Below are 20,938 nucleotides of genomic sequence, written 5' to 3'. Positions count from 1 at the left end.
ATTAATTAATCGCAATTAATCGCACATCGATATTTGACCTGAGAAGCATTTTTTTTCAAGTAAAACACATTTTGTTGTACGAGTGAATCAACAAGTGAGTTTTTTAAATCTAAATTTCACATCCACTGGGCCAAGCAAAGCGCTCTGATCGGCTATTCTTCCTTTGCGTTTGTTGTCTCTTCTTGGTTGGTGCATCGCTATGATCAGTATGCCCGAAACTGAAGGTTCTGTGGTGCAAAAACTAAGTGCGATTAAAATGAGTTAATTTTTTTAATCGCGTTAATTTTCTGTAATTAATTAATCGCAATTAATCAGTTAAAGTCCCAGCCTTAATTGTTTTTAATACATTGTTACCAGTGATTAGCAAAAAGATTCATCATCAATTCTTAACCAGAATGTCCATGGAAGGCTTCCATCGATCGTGATTGCAGCTCCACTGGCTGCGGATTGAGGTTTTCCTTGGATTATGACTGTTAAAGTAGTCGGTATTGTTACAATTATTATTGTTGTTGTTGTTGTTGTGCATCTTAGTGCCTTTCCCTCTCTTCGTCTCTCTCTCTGTCTTAACCCAAATGGTCGAGGCAGCTGGCCACCCACTTAACTCATACAGTGCCCTGGACCACAAGTGGCCGCTAGAGTGCCAGAAATCTCTCTATAGACCTTCGCTCTAGCTTCCGTCGACACTGTCCCAAGAGCCTTGGGATTTCACTCCAGCCAATGCTATGTGGGACGAGAGGAGGAAGCTAGCTGACATGTAGCCAAAATGCTAACCCCTTTAGAAGCCCGATCTAAAGCTATTTCAGTCGCAAAAAACTTTCTCTTTGGGTCTGGGAACACAATCCGGAGAAAATCCTGTCTAAAGATGTGATTTATTATTGGAGTGGGCGGCGCGATGCGGCCGTTAGCGCGACTACGGCCCGTGTATGGCCGAGTGTTGGCCCGGACCATGGATGGACGACTGGACGTTTAGACCGGGGCTTCGTTGAGGCCTCCGATTAAATAATTCATTTTATTAAATATCCCGGACTACTTCGGGATAGGCACCCCGGAATATGTCGCGCCGCCGACAGTATAGATTGAGATTTTTTTGGGGGGCTCTAAACTTTATTTTAAACCATTTTCAATCGAATAAATCGTCGGACCATCTAGCGTCTCTTGTTGGCAAGCGCTGGACGAGCAAGGACCACCCACGTTGCTCCAAGCAGCTCGGGGTAAGTAAAATAGCAAATAAAATATTGTATTGGATTGAAATAAAGCCGAACTTGTTCGGGATAGGCACAAAAAGGGTTAAGAGTGAGAGATTCTGCTCAAGGTTTCTTCTTGTTTGGGGGAGTTTTTTCTGTTTGCTATATTGCCATGCTCTTGCTGATTGAGGAGTTGCTGTATATCCGTAAGAGTATGGTCTTCAATATAAATTAAATTGGTTTATTGAAATCGATTGAAAACCTAGCATAGCAAAGGGTTATTGTCATTATACTAAAGGCCTGTCCACACTTTCTCCAAAACCGAACTTTTCAGCGGAAAGGTCTGGTTCGACTACAAAATGAAATTTGCACGTCGGAAATCGCAACTCACCGAACAAGTCAGAGGTTTCGGAGATACTATGGACAGGCCTTAAGAATTTCAAAGCGTTCAATTGGGAGTTCCAATTTGACCGTGTTCTAACATGCTATACTAGTACTGAAATTCAGTATGGTACAAGGGCAAGCATTCAGCATGTTGTGTATTTGTGTGCTTGCCATACAATTCCTTCTGTCTGTGTTGCACCCACAGGCAAATCACCAAGCATCAGGGGTTCAATTGAGACGACTAGAGTAGGTATTTTTGCCTGCTGAGTCTCTGGCCCTCGCGGTGATTGTCACAGATATTGTATTCTCCACTGCTCTCACTTGCCCGCCAGGGGATGCGTAGAAACAATATGTGGGCTGTCTACCTTTCCTGCTTCTCACTGTTTTTCAATCTCTATGCTAAAAAAAGTACAGAATTAGAGGGATCTAGGCAAAGAAAAAGTTATGAATCAGAAAAGAAACTTTCCATATATTGTGACATTGTGAATCAGCACAGGAGCACTTCTATTTGCCGCAATCGCGCGTACTGTCACTCACCCTGACAAGCATCTGGGGGAAGGGCCCTCGGGAGTTTTCCGGCACATTGATTGGTGGGATGACCCAGTCTCTCTTCTGTCGTCTCAGCCCATTGGTGGAGGAGCCTCTCTGATGCCTTCGTGAGAACTTGATGACTCTCGGTTGAGAGTCCCAGGCCCTTGACAGCATCTCTTCAATGCTGACCTGGAAAGGAAACCAGAGCATACTGTATCAACCCCTGACGATTTCGACAATGAATAAGCAACAAGCTGGGCGTGGGCGGGTTCTAATTTTCAGACGTTTATGTTCCGGTGACAGGATGAAAGATGGAGAAATAAGTGTTGTAAATTATACATCTTCACGTGTAATTGGGCTAAAATACTGGGCGACAACCTCATGACAGTGTATTGGAGAGCCTGTCATGTCATGAAAGACAGACATAATGTATGTATGTATATGTACTGTCTGTATGTATGTACACTATAACACATACTGTACATATACTGTATAAGTGAAACTAGGGATACACCGATATATAGGCCACACATCGGTATCAGCCGATGTTTGCCGTTATCAGTCAATATCGGTATTGGCAAATAAAGCTGACATTAACCGATGGCAGTAGCCGATATCTGTTGTTGATAAGCATACATTTTCCACTGGCTATGTTGGTGTGTTGGTTATTTGCAGCCCTACAAAGAGAGTAGATTCTGAACAGTTATTTCTTATAATGTTGATTTGTTTGTTTCCCTGTCGCAAAAGGGGAAATAATACACCGAAAACGAAATAAACAAATATCGGTATCAGTGTCGGCTATCGGCTAAATTGTTATTTTAATTTTTTCTAACCTTGTATGTCCAAAACCGTTTGTTTTGTATATGTCATTTTAAAAACGATTTAAACTAGTGAAAACAGCTGATCTACAAGCACACAACGCCTCACAGCGGTTTCCACCCGACAACGACGATATGTACTGTATGTACTGTATGTGTACTGTATGTATGTATACAGTACATGCACACATACAGTACATATACTGTATACATGAAACGTCTCCCAAGCTAAGCTATGAGGTGTTTTATAGTTTACAAAGGTATGGTTCTTTTTTCTGTATCAGGCTAACACACACACAAAAAAAACAAAAAACAATAACAACCCATCTCCCCTGTAATGCTAGGGAGCAGCATTTGGCCCTACAGTGTGTGGCACTTAACACAGGCAGAGGCCTAGCATCAAATCAAATGGAGATTGATGAAATACCAGTCCAATAACAGAGGGTGCAGAGGAGAGCATCAGTGGATGACCCTGCAGGTTAGTCAACACAGCGGGGGTTTACTGCACAATCCTCACTCACTGATCTTTGTTTTATCAAGGAAAAACGTCTCTTGGCAGGTTGCAGAAAGGAGTGGTTTGGAAGAAGGTGTTAAAAGTGAAGATTTATTGATCTCTCTGGCGGATTGCAATTATCTCTGTCCTCGTTTCCACATTTTCCCTATCTGGCTGCTTCAAAAGACTTCATGTTCATTCTGTCATGTTCATTACTAGCATGCATATCGTCACTGTCGGGCGGAAACCTTGTATCTCCAAGTTTCAAATTTGTACGTTTTTTCGCAAAGCAAAGCCCTGCTTCATCATGCAAGGCCGTCGCACGAAAGTAGTGAAAACAGCAGATCTACAAGCACACAACGCCTCGCACCTGTGCTTGTACAGTAGATCGTCTGTTTTCAATAGTTTAGTACATTTTTTAAATGATAAAAGGTTCCAACGGTTTTGGACATATACAAGGTTTTCCACCCGACAACGACGATACAGTACATGCATGGAGAGGTCCAGGACGCCAGACAGGCAGTCGTGTGCAAAGTAACTAAGTACATGTACTCAAGTACTGTGCTTAGTTACAATTTTGAGGTGTTTTTACTTTCTTCAGTACTTACACATTTCAATACTTTTACTTCTACCCCGCCACATCTCAGAGGAAAATATGAAATATGAAAACTTTAGTAACTAGTTACTTTGTAGATTTGGATTATTATTACAAAACACACTAACCACTTGTAAAAGTATTGATTACGACCATAGGTCGCAGTTCACTATCAGAACCGCCAAAGCTTGTCCGTCTCTGTCTGGACGTCCCTGTTTGTAGAACCAGCCACAAAGATATGGGCATCGTATATTTTCGGGCTGTGTTATCTGTCTCGTGTCTATGCCATTGGGAAATATCTCAGCAGCAAAAATAAACGGTGGGGACGATCAGCTTCCTCAGAAATATAGAGCTGTTGTGGTTAGGTGTGAAGAAAAATGAATAATGACGATGTCAAAGGACTTCCTTGTTCATTGTGCCATTATTTCTCTCATTTATTGTCTAAACTTGCAGTTGTCAACAACACAATTCTGTAATTTTATCAAGCTGACACACTTAACCACAATCACTGTCACTTTATTTTTCGATCTACAAGCTCACTAATGTGTCACATTGCAATGCCTTGTAGATCGGCTATTTCCACTGCTTTTGTACAAACTCTTGTACGGCGAGCTAATAATATGGAGATGCAACAGGTGTTGGTTAACCCATTTTGAACGGGTACACATTATTGTGTATCATTATTTTATGCTTTAACTATTGAAAAATAGCAGATATACAAGCTCACAGCGCGGCTGCGAGCTTGTAGATCTGCTATTTTTGAAAAATCGTGAAAATTAGAAATTTGACCCGACCCGAAGTGTCTTTTGAATCCTTCTAAGGTTTTTGGAAAAACCTATGTTTCTATGTCAGCAATCTGGCTATAGCCATCGTCAAAGGTCCTTTTCACTTAAATGGAGCTCAGTTAGTCTGTTCTTGAGAGACTACTATGTCAGTGGCTCTCAAACCTTTTCATGTGAAGGACCCCCAAAATTATATTTATTTGGCCACAGACCCCCATCTCAAAATATTTAGTTCCAGGGACCCCCCAGAAGCAAAATTTGAGTTACAAACGTTCGCTTTAAAAATAAATATATTCAAAGATTTGCACTAATTTTCCAGACTTTTTCAAAAATAGCAGATCTACAAGCTCACAGCGCGGCACTCGGTGCCGCGCTGTGAGCTGGTATATCTGCTATTTTTCAATAGTTAAAGCATTCAATAATCCTAGGCCTAAGGCTCTACATCCTCCTGGTGGGGGCTCCTCACTGGCATGTGAGTGAGCCAGTTAGTGTAGCAGAAGTCTCTCGTAGCCAGACAACTATTCCACAATCTCCGAATGCTATATAGAGTCTGGAACGGCAGCCCCCGAACGGCGAGTATCGGAAGTAGCCGCTGCTGCACTGAACTTAGTCCCATTGGAACCATAACAGAAACACAATAGCTCAGACAAAGTCATTCGAGCGGCATATTCTTCTTATGGGTGTATAGTTTTAGAAAACGTTTGAAAACAACATGGAAGTAACACCAACAACACCAGAAAAATACGAAATAACGCCCCCAGAAATGTTGAAAGGAGACAAACGCTTCCAGTAGGACATGTTATTGCTACTGCACCAAGGGAGCGGTTGCGCCACATCCGCTTTATCTCGCACTCATCATTTCTATTCCGGTTTGCCAGACTGTATGCCGGGAGCATTTGCCCAAATCGCGGAGGCAACAGTCTGGCCACGCGAGACTAGCGTAGCAGTGGGCAACACACAGAAAGCTGTGTGGGGAGGAACTCATTGGCATAATGACTAAATTGGGGCGAAAAGGGGTAAAAACGTAAATAAACTAGAATATCGCCCGCCTTTGGCGGGCGAATCCTAGTGTTCGCACATAAATCCTTAGTCTAGTTGTGGGAAGAAAAGGATATCATCATCATCATGGCCCCAAATAACTTTTAAATATCTTGCAATTGGCGACGAGTCTCGACTCTTAATAATTCGGCAAGAGTGCCTCTCATTTTCAATACAAAGGCTAAGCTATATAAGCTCTCCATCATCAGCAATAGTAGTCAGTGGTGCGTGTTCCCCACACTCCCAAGCCCCCACCGTTGCGCTTAGGTTCACCGGGAAAAACTCGGTCGCGAGAGGCGACATGGGTTCTGAAGGCAAAGGTGGAGTCAGTGATGTAGCGGCGGCTCCGGCAGAGAAGTATAGGTTCCACTTGCGCAAAGGCACGTCGCATCCGCATACGTCAGGGACGTTTACTTGAGAGACACGGAAGAAGGAGAGACTGTAAAGGATAAGTGATTGTCGTCTCAGGAAGAAGGACAGACCTTTCAGGAAGAATGATATGTGACGTAGCACCGTTCGCGGCTGAGGCAGAAAAGCGGGGCAAAGAAGGTAAAAGAATGCATAAAGAGACAATAAATAGCGACGGTCCAAAAGCGAGAGGTATGATTGTGCTGTTGGTTAAATGGTTTTGGGAATTGGGCCGTGGTTCTGTGCTAACATAGCTGCAGTGTAGCAGCGGGATACAGTACACGGGGCGTGATTAACTTCTCAGGGAGTGGCTAACTTCTAAATTGTATATAAGGATACATGAAGATACAAGGTCTCTGTCCGACAGCAACAATATACTTGTTTTATATTTTGTTTGTGTTCTATTGTGATCTTCTAAACGATGATGTTTGAAAGAAAATGCATCTTATTCTGCATCTAGCTAGCCCAGGACAATGTAGTAAATAAGTAAATAAGAGTGTGTTCTTTTAATCAGCTTATCTGGCAATATATAAGCGTTTAAAAAGCTGTGTAAAGAGTGTGTGAATGTTTCTGTAACCTCTACGGTGGCGTCAATTATGTAACATGGCTGTGTGTCGCTGTAATCCATCTAATAATCCTACCGTTGCCTCTGCTTCACACACAAACACATATGCTGTTGTCATCTAGAGCCTTTTTTTGGCTGCTTTTGCCAGGAGCACACACAAGAGCCTATTGTCACTGTTGGGCAGAAACCTCATATCTCCAAGTTTCAAAATTGTACGTTTTTTCGCTAAGTAAAGCCCTGCTTCATCAGACAAGGCTGTCGCACAAAAGTAGTGAAAACAGCCGATCTGCAAGCACCGCGAGGCGTTGTGTGCTTGTAGATCGGGTGTTTTCACTAGTTTAAATCATTTTTAAAAAGATAAATGCAAAACCAACGGTTTTGGACATACAAGGTTTTCACCGGCGCTATACATGTACAGCACACACTTGAATGCACACCAAAAAATCAACATTTCCCTCATGCAAACGCGTGGATGTAGGCTTTTGTACCTACATGCACGCGTGCACGTGAAAGCACATGCGCTCACACACTCGCGTCGCGCACAAACATACTTTGCCAGGCCAAACACAGGCAGGCAGGTTGGCGTATCACTCTACACATGTGTTGTCTGGGAGAGAAACAGATTGTAACGCTAAACCTGAGAAAACAAACAGGATTTTTTCATTCTGCACAGCTTAGAGGATTTGAGTGCGGGTCGTACGGGAAGTGCAGTTCTGCAGAGTAGAAGGCGAGAGGGATGGGTGAATGGACAGAGGGGAGGAGGAGGAGGAGAGCGAGAGGCATGGGTGACTGGACAGAGGTCAGTGAGGGAGAGCAATGAGAGCAGACTTGTTTCACAGATAAGATAAACTCCCACTTCAGCTCCATTCATCTGCAACGCTGGCCCTATCTTCTGCCCCTGTGCTGGCCTTGGCACTACCCGCTACCCGTTGATTACGCACAAGGCAGCTGGCGCTGTCCCCAAACGGGATCTTACAGCCGCGCTAGCCTTACATTAAGAAGATCCTGCCGTGACTTCCGCATTGTGACGTACCAAGTGTCACTGCTTTTCCCCGTTTGCCATAATGTTGGTTGCAACCGCGCCTCTCGGTGCCTGGGAAGCATTATTGTGCATTCTTCGTTCTTCCGTATACGTCATGTCCTTGTATGAGCGAATGGGGGCAGGGATGAACGTCGTGTTATAAGTGTGGCCATGTTTAACCAAACAAGTGACACTCCGACACACACTTGGTAAAAACTATTTTTATTGAAAACAACAGACTATTACATTGTGCAAAGTTACCACCAGAGTCGGTAAGCGCTGGGAGAACTACAACGGTGTCTTATATTTTTCATTTGTGCATGTGTCAAGCGTCTTACCCGCTACATTACTCCGTTATTTGCGCCTGGAGGTGTGACCATGGGCGTGTTGTTAAGCTATCCCTAAATTGCAATGTTGCCCACACACATAATATGGGAAAGCATATAGCGGGTTCTAAAACCACCCGTTCCTGACAGAAACTGTGTCCTGAACTATAGTTCCTCTCTATGGTCCTGCTAATGCAGAAGAGAATAAATAAATATTACACCTATTCTAGGTAGTAGGTAGGATATCCTCTAAAATGTGTTTACTATGGGCATGGTTTGGATGACAATATAGTCTTTGCAACAGAAACTAATTATTAAAAACCATAGCAATTAAAAAATAATAGATTTAATATTAGATTTTTATTCTCAAAAATGATTATTTGATTATTCTAACCACTAATTACAATTAATTGTAGCTATTTCATGAAGGGTTTTACTTGATTGTTAGAACTATATAATTTTTAGCTTGATAACTGGTCATTGCGACCGTAGGTCGCATTTACTATCAAAAGCTCCACGGGCTGTCTGTCAGTCAGTGAGTGAGTCACACTTTTGCCCTGCTCATATCTCCACAACCGTTGCCCCGATCCATGCCAAAATTTCCACACAAACTCCTTGCCTGCCAAACTACAACCTCCAAGGACCCCCGGAGTTCCAGGGACCCCCAGGTCCCTGGGGGACCCCCAGGTGTAAAAGAAATACCAAATGTGCAAAAATGACCAAATGACCACCCCCACAGGGCTGCTCACGGGGAATTCCCGGGGACCACCCACTCCTGGTGCTCCAGAACGGATGCAAAAGTGGTGGCGCCCCCAGTGGAGGACCCCCTCCACTGCAGCTCACATAAAATGCCCTTAACTCGGCCTAGGAGCGTCCGGGAGAGCCTGGGCCGGTACCTATTCGTCCGCCAAGGCAACGCGGAGACCCCACCCCTCATTTCTCACATGGCCCTCTTCTAGCGAGACCTACGGTCGCTTATCTCCCGATTAGGGAGGCTTACTGGTTTTAGGTTGTTTTTTAATGTCCACGGAATCAAGAAATGTTCTCCGCAGAATTCCGCATTATCAGGATTGTTCTCCGCGGAATCAATACTTTTTCTCCGCGGATTCCTGGGGGGACTATCTATTGAGTTATTCCAGCAGCACTCTTAAATACTTTAAAATGTCATCAATAATTATTTTCTCAAAAAAAAGATTTTTTTTTTTTTAGATTTTTTTTTTTTTGGGGGGGGTACCAATTGGACCTGGGGGGGGGACACGTAACCCCTGTCCCCCCCGCGATTTGCGCCTATGATCATAGCGGCAGATGTGTTCACTGTACACGGCGGCACGACCCCTCATCAGCTTACGGACATCAAAAAGGTAAACGAACGAACGGCCGTATTGGCGAAGAGCGACATTCAGAATTGGGGCGAACGGTAACGTCCGTAGCAGTAAAACAGTTAATATTGATGGGTATAAAAGGGATTATATTAGTGTGGTTGCACTAACAGGGCACCATCTGGGAATCAGATGTAGAGGTCAGCTCCATATATGGAGATGATGATGGTGATGACCCAGTCGTCTCCATGTATGAATATCCAGGGTTTGATCTTTGATGAGGTGATGTCACAACAATGTGATGTCACAATGTCAACAATGTGATGTACTGTCTGTAACAACAATGTGATGTCACAACAGCTATAGACTATAGACATTAGTAATTACTTACTCACTCACTCACAGACGTACAGACAAGATGTGATGGGTTCCATAGTTAACTGTGACCTACAGTCACAATAATATAACATTCTATATAATCAGTAACATGTGGGTGATACTTATGTCTATCAAATATGGTTTTATTGAAAGGCAAAAGGTATTGTCCGACATTACATTAGCTGCAGAGCTAAACAGTGTCACTATTGAATTAAGTGATTGTGAATGTGATTGTCATTACACTTTTACTGTAATGCATAACACTATGGCTGTTAATAAAAAATCAATAAGATGTGTTTTTGTGTTGCGTCTGATATAACTACACCAGACCATTCAGTTGAATTAATCCAGAACACAAGCGATTGTTGTAATTTTATGCTGTATTGTATAACCAGCAATGTGTGGGTGATAATTCACATGTATCAAATATGAATGTATTACATTAAAATGTCGGAATGCCTCGTCGCTCTTCCATGGGCAGAGAGGGAGAGCGCAAGATAGCACCGGACATAATGGCATGCGCAGCATGCTCTTAAAGGCAATGGCACGCTGATTGGTTTTATTAATGTAACACCCAAACCACACCTATGCATACTGTAAGGGGTAGAGCAGGGGTTTTAGGGATACTGGGCTGGTGTCGGAAGATAGCAACTTGGCCACGGGAACGCCCCTTGCGGCATGCTAAATCCCCAAATGGGTATAGCTCGACTTGGGCGCAGAACTGGTACAAGAGGCATGAGAGTGATGGTTGCGTGCCAGTCCCTGTTAGGGATGTCAAAAATGGACCTTTATCAAAATCGATTATTCTATAGCAATAATCGAATATTATTCGAAAATCGATAATTAATTATTATTATTATTATTTTTTTATAAAAAAAAAAAAAACATTTTTTTTTCTTGTTTTTTTTTTTTTTTTTTTACTGGATTTCAATGCACATTTACATATGTACAACATGGCTCTTCAGGTAATTGGTAGCCTAACTACTACTCTTCATCTTTCTTTTTAGTGTGCCAGTGTACTGTTCACCTAATCTCTCAAGAACAGATTCTGTGATGCTTACAATACAGAGGACGCTGTTTTCCCTTTTCTTTGATGATGGCCACCAAGTACCAAACAATCAAGCCTGAATCAATCACACCTGTGTCTGAGACAGGGGGGGAGGGGAGTGTGTAGCAGGCAGCTGCCACTCTGCTGTGCTCCTTCACTCTGTCTACACAGTTTACAGTTGGTGCTGGTGTGAATAATAAATCAATGGCCATTTACTATTATCATTAATACTATTGTTAGCCTATATTCTATATTTTGGTTGAAACTAACTAACTAAGCCAAAAAAATAGTATTAAAAAAAAAAAAAATATATATATATATATATATATATATATATATATATATATATATATATATATATATTAATATTTTTTCGATTTTCGATTATGAAATATTAAAATCGAATATTGATTAATCAAACGAATATTCGAAAATCGATTATTCGGTGACATCCCTAGTCCCTGTATAGGTGGTAGATGGAATGAGCATGGAAGGAGGGGTACGCAGTGGAAATCTGGAGTTAGTTAGTTTAACTGAGAGTGTGTAAAAACAAGGGAACAAATCTCACTCACTTGGCATTGAGCTGAGAGATGATGAAGTGCTTGTGTGACGTCGATGCCTCTGACATAAATGTTCTCTATGGTTTGGCACATGAGTATGAATATAGAATACATGCTGAGCGAATCCCCATCAACCTTGCATAGCTTGCCATCCATTCCTCAGTCCAATGTGTTCCTGCTGTGATAAAAACCCTTATCTGAGCTCCTGGCTATCGTCAGAGCAGCACATTGAGTCGTGGCTCAATGCAACTCAATGAGCCACTATTGGCCACTCAGGCCGATGCTGATGAAGGCAGGACATCGTGGCCATGCAGTGATAATGAGGTTGAAGCCTCAGATTGGCAGCGATGGACTGTACACCAACGTTCTTAAGAACGTGTTGCCAAGCATGGGCGTTGCACCAAATTCTGGGCCCTGGGTACGAGGATTCGCTCACATTTTGTGCTTTAACTGTTGAAAAATAGCAGATATACAAGCTCACAGCGCAGCACTCGCTATTTTTAAAAAATCATGAAAATGTGTGCAAGTCTTTGATTATTTCAAATCCTTCTAAGGTTTTTTTGAAAAACCTATGTTTCTATGTCAGTGGTGCTCAAACTTTTTCATGTGAAGGACCGCCAAAATGATATGATTTGGCCACAGACCCCCATCTCAAAATATTTGTTCCAGGGAGCTACAAGCTTGCAGCGCGGCACTCGCGCTGCTTGTATATCTGCTAATTTTCAATAGTTAAAGTATAAAATAATGAAGGCCCCTGCACCTTATTGGGCCCTAGTGACTCAGTCCCACTTTCCCCCCCTTGTGACGCCACTGTTGCCAAGCCAAGAAATGAGAGAGAGAGAGAGACAGAGAGAGAGAGAAGAGAAGAGGAGAGATCCTTTATTGTGAGTCTGCGCGTTGGATGATATGGTCACCATGGCTGCGTGTGACAGTCACTCTCTAACAGAGTGGCAGATGACGGGCTCAACGAGCTGGCATCGTGCCAGACAATGCCACTGTTACTAGAGAAACAGACATGCTAGAAAAGCCCCCAGGAAGGTGCTTATATATGTACTTATTGGAGTGTGTAGTCGTGTGTGCAAAGGAAAATACTGGGTTAATTCAACAGTTGGCTTTTAAATACAGGTACATTTAGAGTTTAATTAACAGTGGTTATTTACTCTCTCTCTCTCTCTGTGTGTGTGTGTGTGTGTGTGTGTGTGTGTGTGTGTGTGTGCGTGCGTGCGTGCGTGCGTGCGTGCGTGCGTGCGTGCGTGCGTGCGTGCGTGCGTGCGTGCGTGCGTGCGTGCGAATGCACACACATGTATACATGTGCGCACAATCAGGAGTCAGTTAGTGTAAAATAAATCCCTCGTGTGCTCGGGCTCCTGATACCAAAAAAATAGCAGGCAAGCCATCCATCTGACAAACAGGCAGAATAACACAATAACAGCATGTGCTCATTGCGCGCTCTCCTGTTCACTGTAGATGTGAAAGCATCTGATTCAGTTCTTTTGATAAAGTGTTTTCATGTCTTTAGTGCTGCAGAGCGCTATCGTTGGTAAAGAGAATGCTCTCCTATGAGAACTCCCACGGAAACTGAGGAGAAGAGAAAGAACAGTTGAATATAACTATAAAAGTATTTAAAATCTCATTGCCGTAGCTTTCTCTTGTGAAACTCTAACTCAGGGGTCTTCAACAGGGGTTCCGGGACCCCTAGGGGGTCCTCAGAGTTACTACAGGGGGTCCTCCAAATCTTTGTGTGATAGGATTTTTTTTTTTTTTTACCCCTTTCTTAAATTAACCACTTGAACCCTAGCGTCCATAATCTGAGAACTTAAGCCAAATAGCCGATCGAGGCGTTGTGAGCTTGTAGATCGGCTATTTTCGGCAAAGAGCTTTGAAGGGGGAAAAGAGCAGACTAAGTACAGTGAAAGGTCAAGTTTATTACGTATTGACCGTTCAAGTGGTTAAATATCTGAAAACACACATTACATTAACATGAATCCAAAATACGCCGTTGAACGTGCTGTCAAACAATGAAACTATATTTATGAACAGATTGTGGGGGTCCCTGCTTCATCTCTCTCTCTCTCTCTCTCTCAACTAAGGGGTCCTTGGCCTGAAAACTTTGATGTTCCCTGCTCTAACTTATAATAATGCTATAACCACAGTGTGTGGTCAGACCGTGACCTTAAAACCCAATCGATCTTGCCCTTCAGTGAACAGCAGGTGCGCCCATAAGTTCCACCGTGCCACTGGTCTTTGTTCTAATCAATCCCAAACAGTAGAGGCCGTCTGGGGAGAGTATGGGAAATAAATTCAAACCAAATAAGCACTAACACCTGTTCCAGCAACCCGGCAGGCTTCAGTTCCACTGGTGCATAACTGATGGGCTTGCCTCTAAGCCCCGGCTGGGGAAGGCAAGCCAGCGTGTCATGAAATCAGCATGGGAAGTTTGGTCTCGGTCTGCAGTTACCTGTATGAGGTGTGATAGTGATAGTCAGAGTAAATAAACATTGTAATAAGGGGCTTTAGTTGCCCTTTGCCTGATAATGTAAGGGGTAAGATGTGTGTGAGATGAATCCTGTACAATTCAGCAGCTGTGGTACCAGACACCTGAGGATTACGCGCTAAAATATAAAAATCACAGGGATCTTGTAGATCTGGGGGCACAGTCGGCTGAGTGGGTAGAGAGGCCATAGGGGAATCGCCCAGTCTTTTTGCCTAAATGTTCCAAAGCAAGACACTTAACCCTATAGACTCCCCCTGGGTACCTTATTAATGGAGCCACTGCACCTAATAAATCCTGTTTCCACTCATTTGAAATGCCTGCAGTTTGCTGGTATGTTTAGTTCTATGAAGTTCCATGTTCTATGAACAAACTTTTGTTCTATCAACAAAATGATTCAGGAAAACAAGGTTGGCGTAGGAGATTGTAGCTGGAAAAAGCTCTTGCATGCGTACCCAGTCCTTTTGAACTGTCACTAAAAAGTGCCCTCTCAAGACCATGAATGCAGTTTTTACTATGGTGAAAGAAATGCAAATGCCCCTATTTCCATGCCATACCTGGTGGCATTCAAAAGAATTTTGAACTTGAATGCAGCATCTTATGTTGAAAGAATTGCCCTCTCTGTGTAGAAATCCATGTTGTACGCCACGTTGCCTTTCTTACTAGGGCGGCCATGAGCTGAATGGTTAGGGAGCCTGCCTGGTTGTCCCTGGTTCATTTCCCAGCCAAGATAGCAATGTCGATGTGTGTCCCTGAGCAAGACTCTTAACCCCTAATTGCTCACGCACTCCTTGTGGGCTGCGAAGCAGCTGGGTTGGGCTGCAAATACTGAATTTCCCTCGCGGGAGGAGTAGTAACTATTATTATTATTATTATTATTACTGTATGCTTAGTTTAGTTCGGTATCAAGTACTGAAAATAGCCAACCGCCAGGCTCACAACGCGTCGCAGCGCGGAGCGTTGTGAGCTTGGAGGTCTACTATTTTCAATATTTTCACCAAAAGGCCCTTTTTAGATATTTCAGCCCCTGCCTCTCTAACATTCGCTGCACGTCCCTGACGCGTACCGATGGAGAAAGTGTGTGTGTGCCAGTTGAGCTAGGATCGAGGGTAAGGTCAAGACATATTGGATATAATGTGAGAGAGCATGTGTTGTGTGAAAGCAGTGCTGTGAAAGCAGTGCTGCCAACAACTGTGGTGAAACGGTTCAATGAACAAAATGCTTCCTATAAGATCAGTGTTGATGTAAAAGGTGAAAAATATATTTATTCGCACGGAGATGCCAACAAGGTTGCAAGTTTAATATAAGTAGCATAACATATTCATTGTGTGCGTAGGGAAGGGAGTGTTGTGAGAGCAAGATAGAGAGATCTGCGACCAGAGTAGGGAGTTACATTAGCCGGTCTGCCAGCATGCAGATGGATATTTATTGTTTCTGTTCATCGTAAATACATACTGTATTTTAGCATCCCCAAATGCTGCGTATGCTACTTTGCTTATAGACACTCCTTGTACATCAAGTACTGTACCTGTTACATTCATCTAAGGTGAGTCACATGACTTATAACCATTAAGGAGGGCATATTGGGACAACTCTCCCCCTATGCCAGCAATTTATATAACTTTTTTTACCCAGCAATGCCGGTGTAACAGCGAAGACACAGCTTTAGTTAGGATGGGTAAAATGCAGGGAACAAATTCCACATTATGTGCAAATGATCAGCTGCTGCAAAAACCAGACTGTTGCAAAAAAACGACTAAAGCAGACACAATTATTATTATTCAAAATGCCTGCAAAAATGTTGATTGTGAGAACATTGCATAAACTATGCTCATCGTTAAAGGGAGCTGACAAGGATGCCATGCACACAGACCCAGAACACGGGGACATTAATAGCAGGGTACGCTGTGGGCTGAGAGGAGCTCAGCTGAGCACATGGAGAAACCGAGACTGCAATTAGCCCACTATTACAGTGTAATTTCTCATCTCACTGTATACAATGCAGAGAGATGAACGAGCTGCTACTGTAATTGAGCTGTCTATCTTTTAATCACTACGGGGCAAAGAGCTCATCGTTTATAACTTATTCAACTGTTGTCATGCTGATTACAGAGTGTTGAGTTGTGGTTTGGTAACACACTTATGACAATCTCTCTTCTAGAAAAACGCCACTGAGGCCGCAGACTGGGGCTCTGCTGACAACTGCTAAGTCCTATCACTAAAGGCCAAACATTTAGCAAGACTAGGTCATGTCTGGACAGTGAATGAAACGCTTTTAATTTGAAATTACTTCTAAGAAGCAGAGGATGTAATTGAAGACTTCTGTGGGCATAGTAACTGAAGAGCCTAAATGACCTCCAGTAATAGAAAATTATTCAAATGAAATCACTTTGAAGCATCTCCAGCACTCGGCCCCATGTTGACCATAACTAGGGCTGTCACGATTATGACATTTTACATGACGATTAATTGTCACTCAAATAATTTCATGGAGGAGAATGGGGAGGGTGATGCTATTTTAATTTCAGTCTAAGGGGAGGGACTGCTAAATAGAAGGGTACATCCACAATATTCATGGCAGTTAGGTTACAATGTTACTCTGTACAAAGACTTATCTTATCTGTAGACTTATCTACAGTATCTGTGCAGACTAGTGCTTGCTCTGCCATCATATAGTTAATATTACTGTATTGGGATTTTTGCATATTAATCAGGAACAATCTAATAACAAATAGTTAATATGATGGTGGAGCAAGCACTGCACAGATAGCAAGTCTTTGTACACAGTAAGGTTGCAACCTAACTTACCTTGAATATCATTACCATGGATGTAATCAATCTACTGTAGCCCTTCTATTTAATCATTTTGGGGATGTTGATGATGTCATCTGCCCATTTGTCAATTTGGTCAAAAGAAATTGGTTGAATAGAACTCATATTTTGGGACCATCACTCCATTGTTCACAATGGTTTGTAATGCAGGCTGCTATCCCAGGAACTCATGTGATCCAAGATGGCCACGGTGTGAATAAGGTCTATTGAGGTAAGGTGTGTGTGTGTGTGTGTGTGTGTGTGTGTGTGTGTGCGTGCGTGCGTGCGTGCGTGCGTGCGTGCGTGCGTGCGTGCGTGCGTGCGTGCGTGCGTGCGTGCGTGCGTGTGTGTGTGTGCATGCGTGCGTGCGTGCGTGCGTGCGTGCGTGCGTGCGTATGTGTGTTGGGGGGAGATGCTCAGTGGTGGATACCAGGGACAGCGGACCACATGCCTCTGTCCCAGGAGCCTGTCCCTGTCTGCAGTGCTGTTTGTCTTTGTACAGTAATAGGTCACAGAGTGGGAGGGGCCATGTCTTTGTACAGTAATAGGTCACAGAGTGGGAGGGGCCATGTCTGTACCGCAAGGAATAATTAACTGGTTCCTCCTTTCCTCTGCTCCCTCCAGTGAGTGAAGGAATACCTGCTCTGAAAAACACACTCTGTACAAATTGCTGTTTTCACCTGGGAAGTGAATGACCAGGCGAATCCATGTAAAACCTACAAGTGTGATCTGTTGAAGCTATGATCACGTCTGACATGAAGGTAAACCCATCTTGAAGGGGAGGACTTGGTTTGAATAAGTCTTGATGCGGTTGGATCACAGATAAGTACGTCAGACTGCAAGACAAGCCTGTCGGATGTTCTGGTGAGCAACGCAGGCGCTGTGCTGCAAAGCGCTGGAACTATGAATGCTAATTTATTATGAGAATTGCGTTCCTTCGTCCAGGGACGGATTAACCCCCGTGAGGACCCCTGGCCAATACGTTTTTAGGGCCCCCACCATGGCGGGAACGCTGTTTTAGTGTCAGTGATGTCAGACGGCGGACGGACATTCCGTAAATTAATAGTTAGATGTGTGATAATTTAAATTAAGCCAAGGTTTGAACCAGGGACCTTCTGACTGATACTGTAGAAAGACACTATACATTCTGAGCTACTGAAATCCTAGAAAGTAGCCCATGCACACTTTGCACAGCTGTTTTTTTTTATTAAGCCATGCCCTCAATACATAATCTACATCTAAAAGAATATCTTTATTTAGCCAACGCTATTGATTTATTTACAATATATTACCTTCGTATACCACTGCTACAAATCAAATCAAACCAAACCAAATATATATAACAAGATTAATAATAAGGGTAATAATAATAATAATAATAATAATGTCTCTTGGGAGCATAGCATAGCACTGGGCCTGCAACTGCACTGTTGTTGGCCGGCTGACATTGTTGATAGTCTGTACACATATCCATTCACAGATGATATTCATGTATATATTCACTGGTGATAGACTGTTGCCTGGAATGCCTTGCACGGTATGAGGAGTGTGGAAATCTGACCTGGCAGATGACCTCGAGAGGCTACAGTGTAGTCAGTACTGATATACAGAACCCAGACATGGACACTCACAGCACAGCAGGACAAGACCATGGATGGTATCGACACAAGAATGCTACGCAGTGTTGATTTCGTCCACTATTTTTTACCAATTAATTTCCAAAACTTTTCCAAAACTTTTCCAGAATATTTAACCCAATTTCCAGGACTATATAACAATAATTCAGATCAATAACAGGTCACTTACTCCGATGCGCAATCCCCAAAGACAGGTATTGTATGCCAGTGGTTCTCAACCTTTTCAGGCCGTGACCCCCGAAATAATCATGTTTTAACTGGGGACCCCCGCACTAAGGAATTTAGTATAACACGGTTCTATTGTGAAAATAGCCGATCTACAAGCTAGTGGAAAAGAGCTCCAGACAGTATAAAGTAATTTTATGTTTGGTTGCACTCTGAAAATAACTTTTTTTTTAGTGCAACCAAGTGTAAAATCGTATGATATTTAGTCGACTAAAACTAAAACATTTCAGATGACTAAAATGTAAACTAAATTACATTTTATTCAAAAGACTATGATTAAAACTAAATCGAATAGGCCAGGGGGGATGGTTGGTGACTAGTATGAGTCTTTTCTACAGTGTTGAGAACACTGTACAACACTGTAGAAAAGACTCATGTGCAGTTTGTGTGTTACTGCTATGTAACTTTGTTTAGCTTTTAGCCTTTTTAATTATTGTCCTAATAAAGTCGTTTTTATTTTGTTTTGTAAAGCGACTTGAAAAGCGCTATATAAGTTTGATGTATTATTATTATTATTAGTTGGAAGCAAGCTTAGGATACCACTCCAACCGAGAACGCGGCCTAGGCAAGCTGCCTGTATGACGCTCATGCAAGGACCGCCATTGCGACTATTTCCGCACTCCTCTTGTTATGTTGACCTCAGTAGCATACCTTTCCTTAATTTCATTTTCTGTGGCTACTGTAAATGTAACAATTCTTATTACTTACGTCTGTTCCACAGGGCATAACAGTAATTTCTCCAATAAAAAAAAATCACATACGAAAAAAGAAATCCATGGCAAAAGAGCTACAGTACAGCATTAGAATGTGAAGACTATTAAATAGAAAAGAAAATGTGCAACCTTTTTTGAATTTCCATGTGATTGCTGCCAACACAATTACTTCTTGTTCAATTATTGAATGTTTCTCTTGCTCCTAGGATGTGAGGAACATAATTACACGCTGCCAACACATCACCTGGTTCTCACAGCCTCCGCCGGAGAGGAACATTAGCTCAATCAATGTCAATTATTTCTCGGGCTCCATTATTGCACTGCAAGGAGTGGGCAGAATTCTAATCCCAGCTCAGCTACAGGAATCTTGTTTTTTTTTGTATTTTAACACAAATTCCCATAACCATATACTGTATAGCCCAGTGGCTCCCAACTAGTTCAAGAACAAGACTCAGGTGCCGGCTACACAGAGCTGGATATTTCTGAAGCTAGACATTAGCTGGACATTTTTTTATGCGGTTGGGGCTTGCAGCCACACGAAGCTGGATAATTGGGCCGCGAAGCTGGATATTTTTGAAACTGGATAAATAAGTGGAGACATTGAAAAATATCCAATTCACTGGATCCGTGTAGACATGGAACCCGGATATCTCTGAAGTGTGTGCTTGTTGGAGATCTGGGGACTCAGATTATTTTAGACCTAGATATCTTTGTCATGTGGACCTAGATATTCTTCTATGTGGATATCTGAAAAAACGGGATTTATGAAATATCCAGCTCCGTCTGGCCTAGGCCTCAGGGTCCTGTTGTTGTTAGATAGGCGAACCAGCATGAAGCACAGTCAACAGGGTGGGGGCTGGGCGTCATGATGAACTCTTGGTATTTTGCGGACTGGAGAAGGGGGAACCTACAGGGACACGGGGAGGTGGGTTGGGTGTGTTGCAGGTGGATTCAATCATGACCAATAAAATGATGGCTTATAAGAGCAGTGCACTGTGATCCACAGGGGCAGCTGTGTTCTGGTCATTTCAACTCTGTCATATAAGAATATATATATATATATATATATATATATATATATATATATATATATATATATATATATATAATTGCGACCGTAGGTCGCAGTTACTTGCACACTATCCAAACCTCCACCGGCTGTCCCTCCGTCACTCCCTCCGTCACTCTGTCACACGTCACACGTCACACTTTTGCCCTGCTCATATCTCTGCAACCGTTGCCCCCATCCATGCCAGATTTTGCACACACACTCCTTGCCTGCCAAACTACAACCTCCAAGGACCCCCGGAGTTTCGGGGACCCCCAGGTCCCTGGGGGACCCCCAGGTGTAAAAAATTACCAAATGTGCAAAAATGACCAAATGACCACCCCAACGGGGCTGCTCTCTCTGTGTCACACACACACACACACACACACACACACACACACACACACACACACACACACACACACACTCTCTCTCTCTCTCTCTCTCAAACATAATGTGTGACCTGCCAAGTGGCAAGGAATGTTGCCACTGTCCTCTCTCTCTCTCACACACACACACACACACACACACACACACACACACACACACACACACACACACAC

The 20,938-nt window shown here is 42.9% G+C and overlaps 1 protein-coding gene across 2 annotated transcripts in view; it reads right to left on the bottom strand.

The window, feature by feature from the left end:
* cdh4 (cadherin 4, type 1, R-cadherin (retinal)) overlaps positions 1-20,938 on the bottom strand; it is a gene marked incomplete at its 3' end in the record, with an annotated part of 159,755 nt that overhangs the window by 123,695 nt on the left and 15,122 nt on the right. For both annotated transcript variants that reach the window (XM_080728850.1, XM_080728851.1), the window contains exon 3: positions 2,106-2,288. In XM_080728850.1, the coding sequence (XP_080584976.1) occupies positions 2,106-2,288 (183 nt within the window). The remainder of the gene's footprint in view (positions 1-2,105; positions 2,289-20,938) is intronic.

The sequence above is a fragment of the Nannobrachium achirus genome, assembly GCF_963921795.1.
Source record: "Nannobrachium achirus genome assembly, chromosome: 6".
Taxonomy (NCBI): Eukaryota; Metazoa; Chordata; class Actinopteri; order Myctophiformes; family Myctophidae; genus Nannobrachium; species Nannobrachium achirus.
The sequence above is the reverse complement of the archived record's forward strand: the minus strand, read 5'-3'. Positions and strand labels throughout refer to the sequence as shown.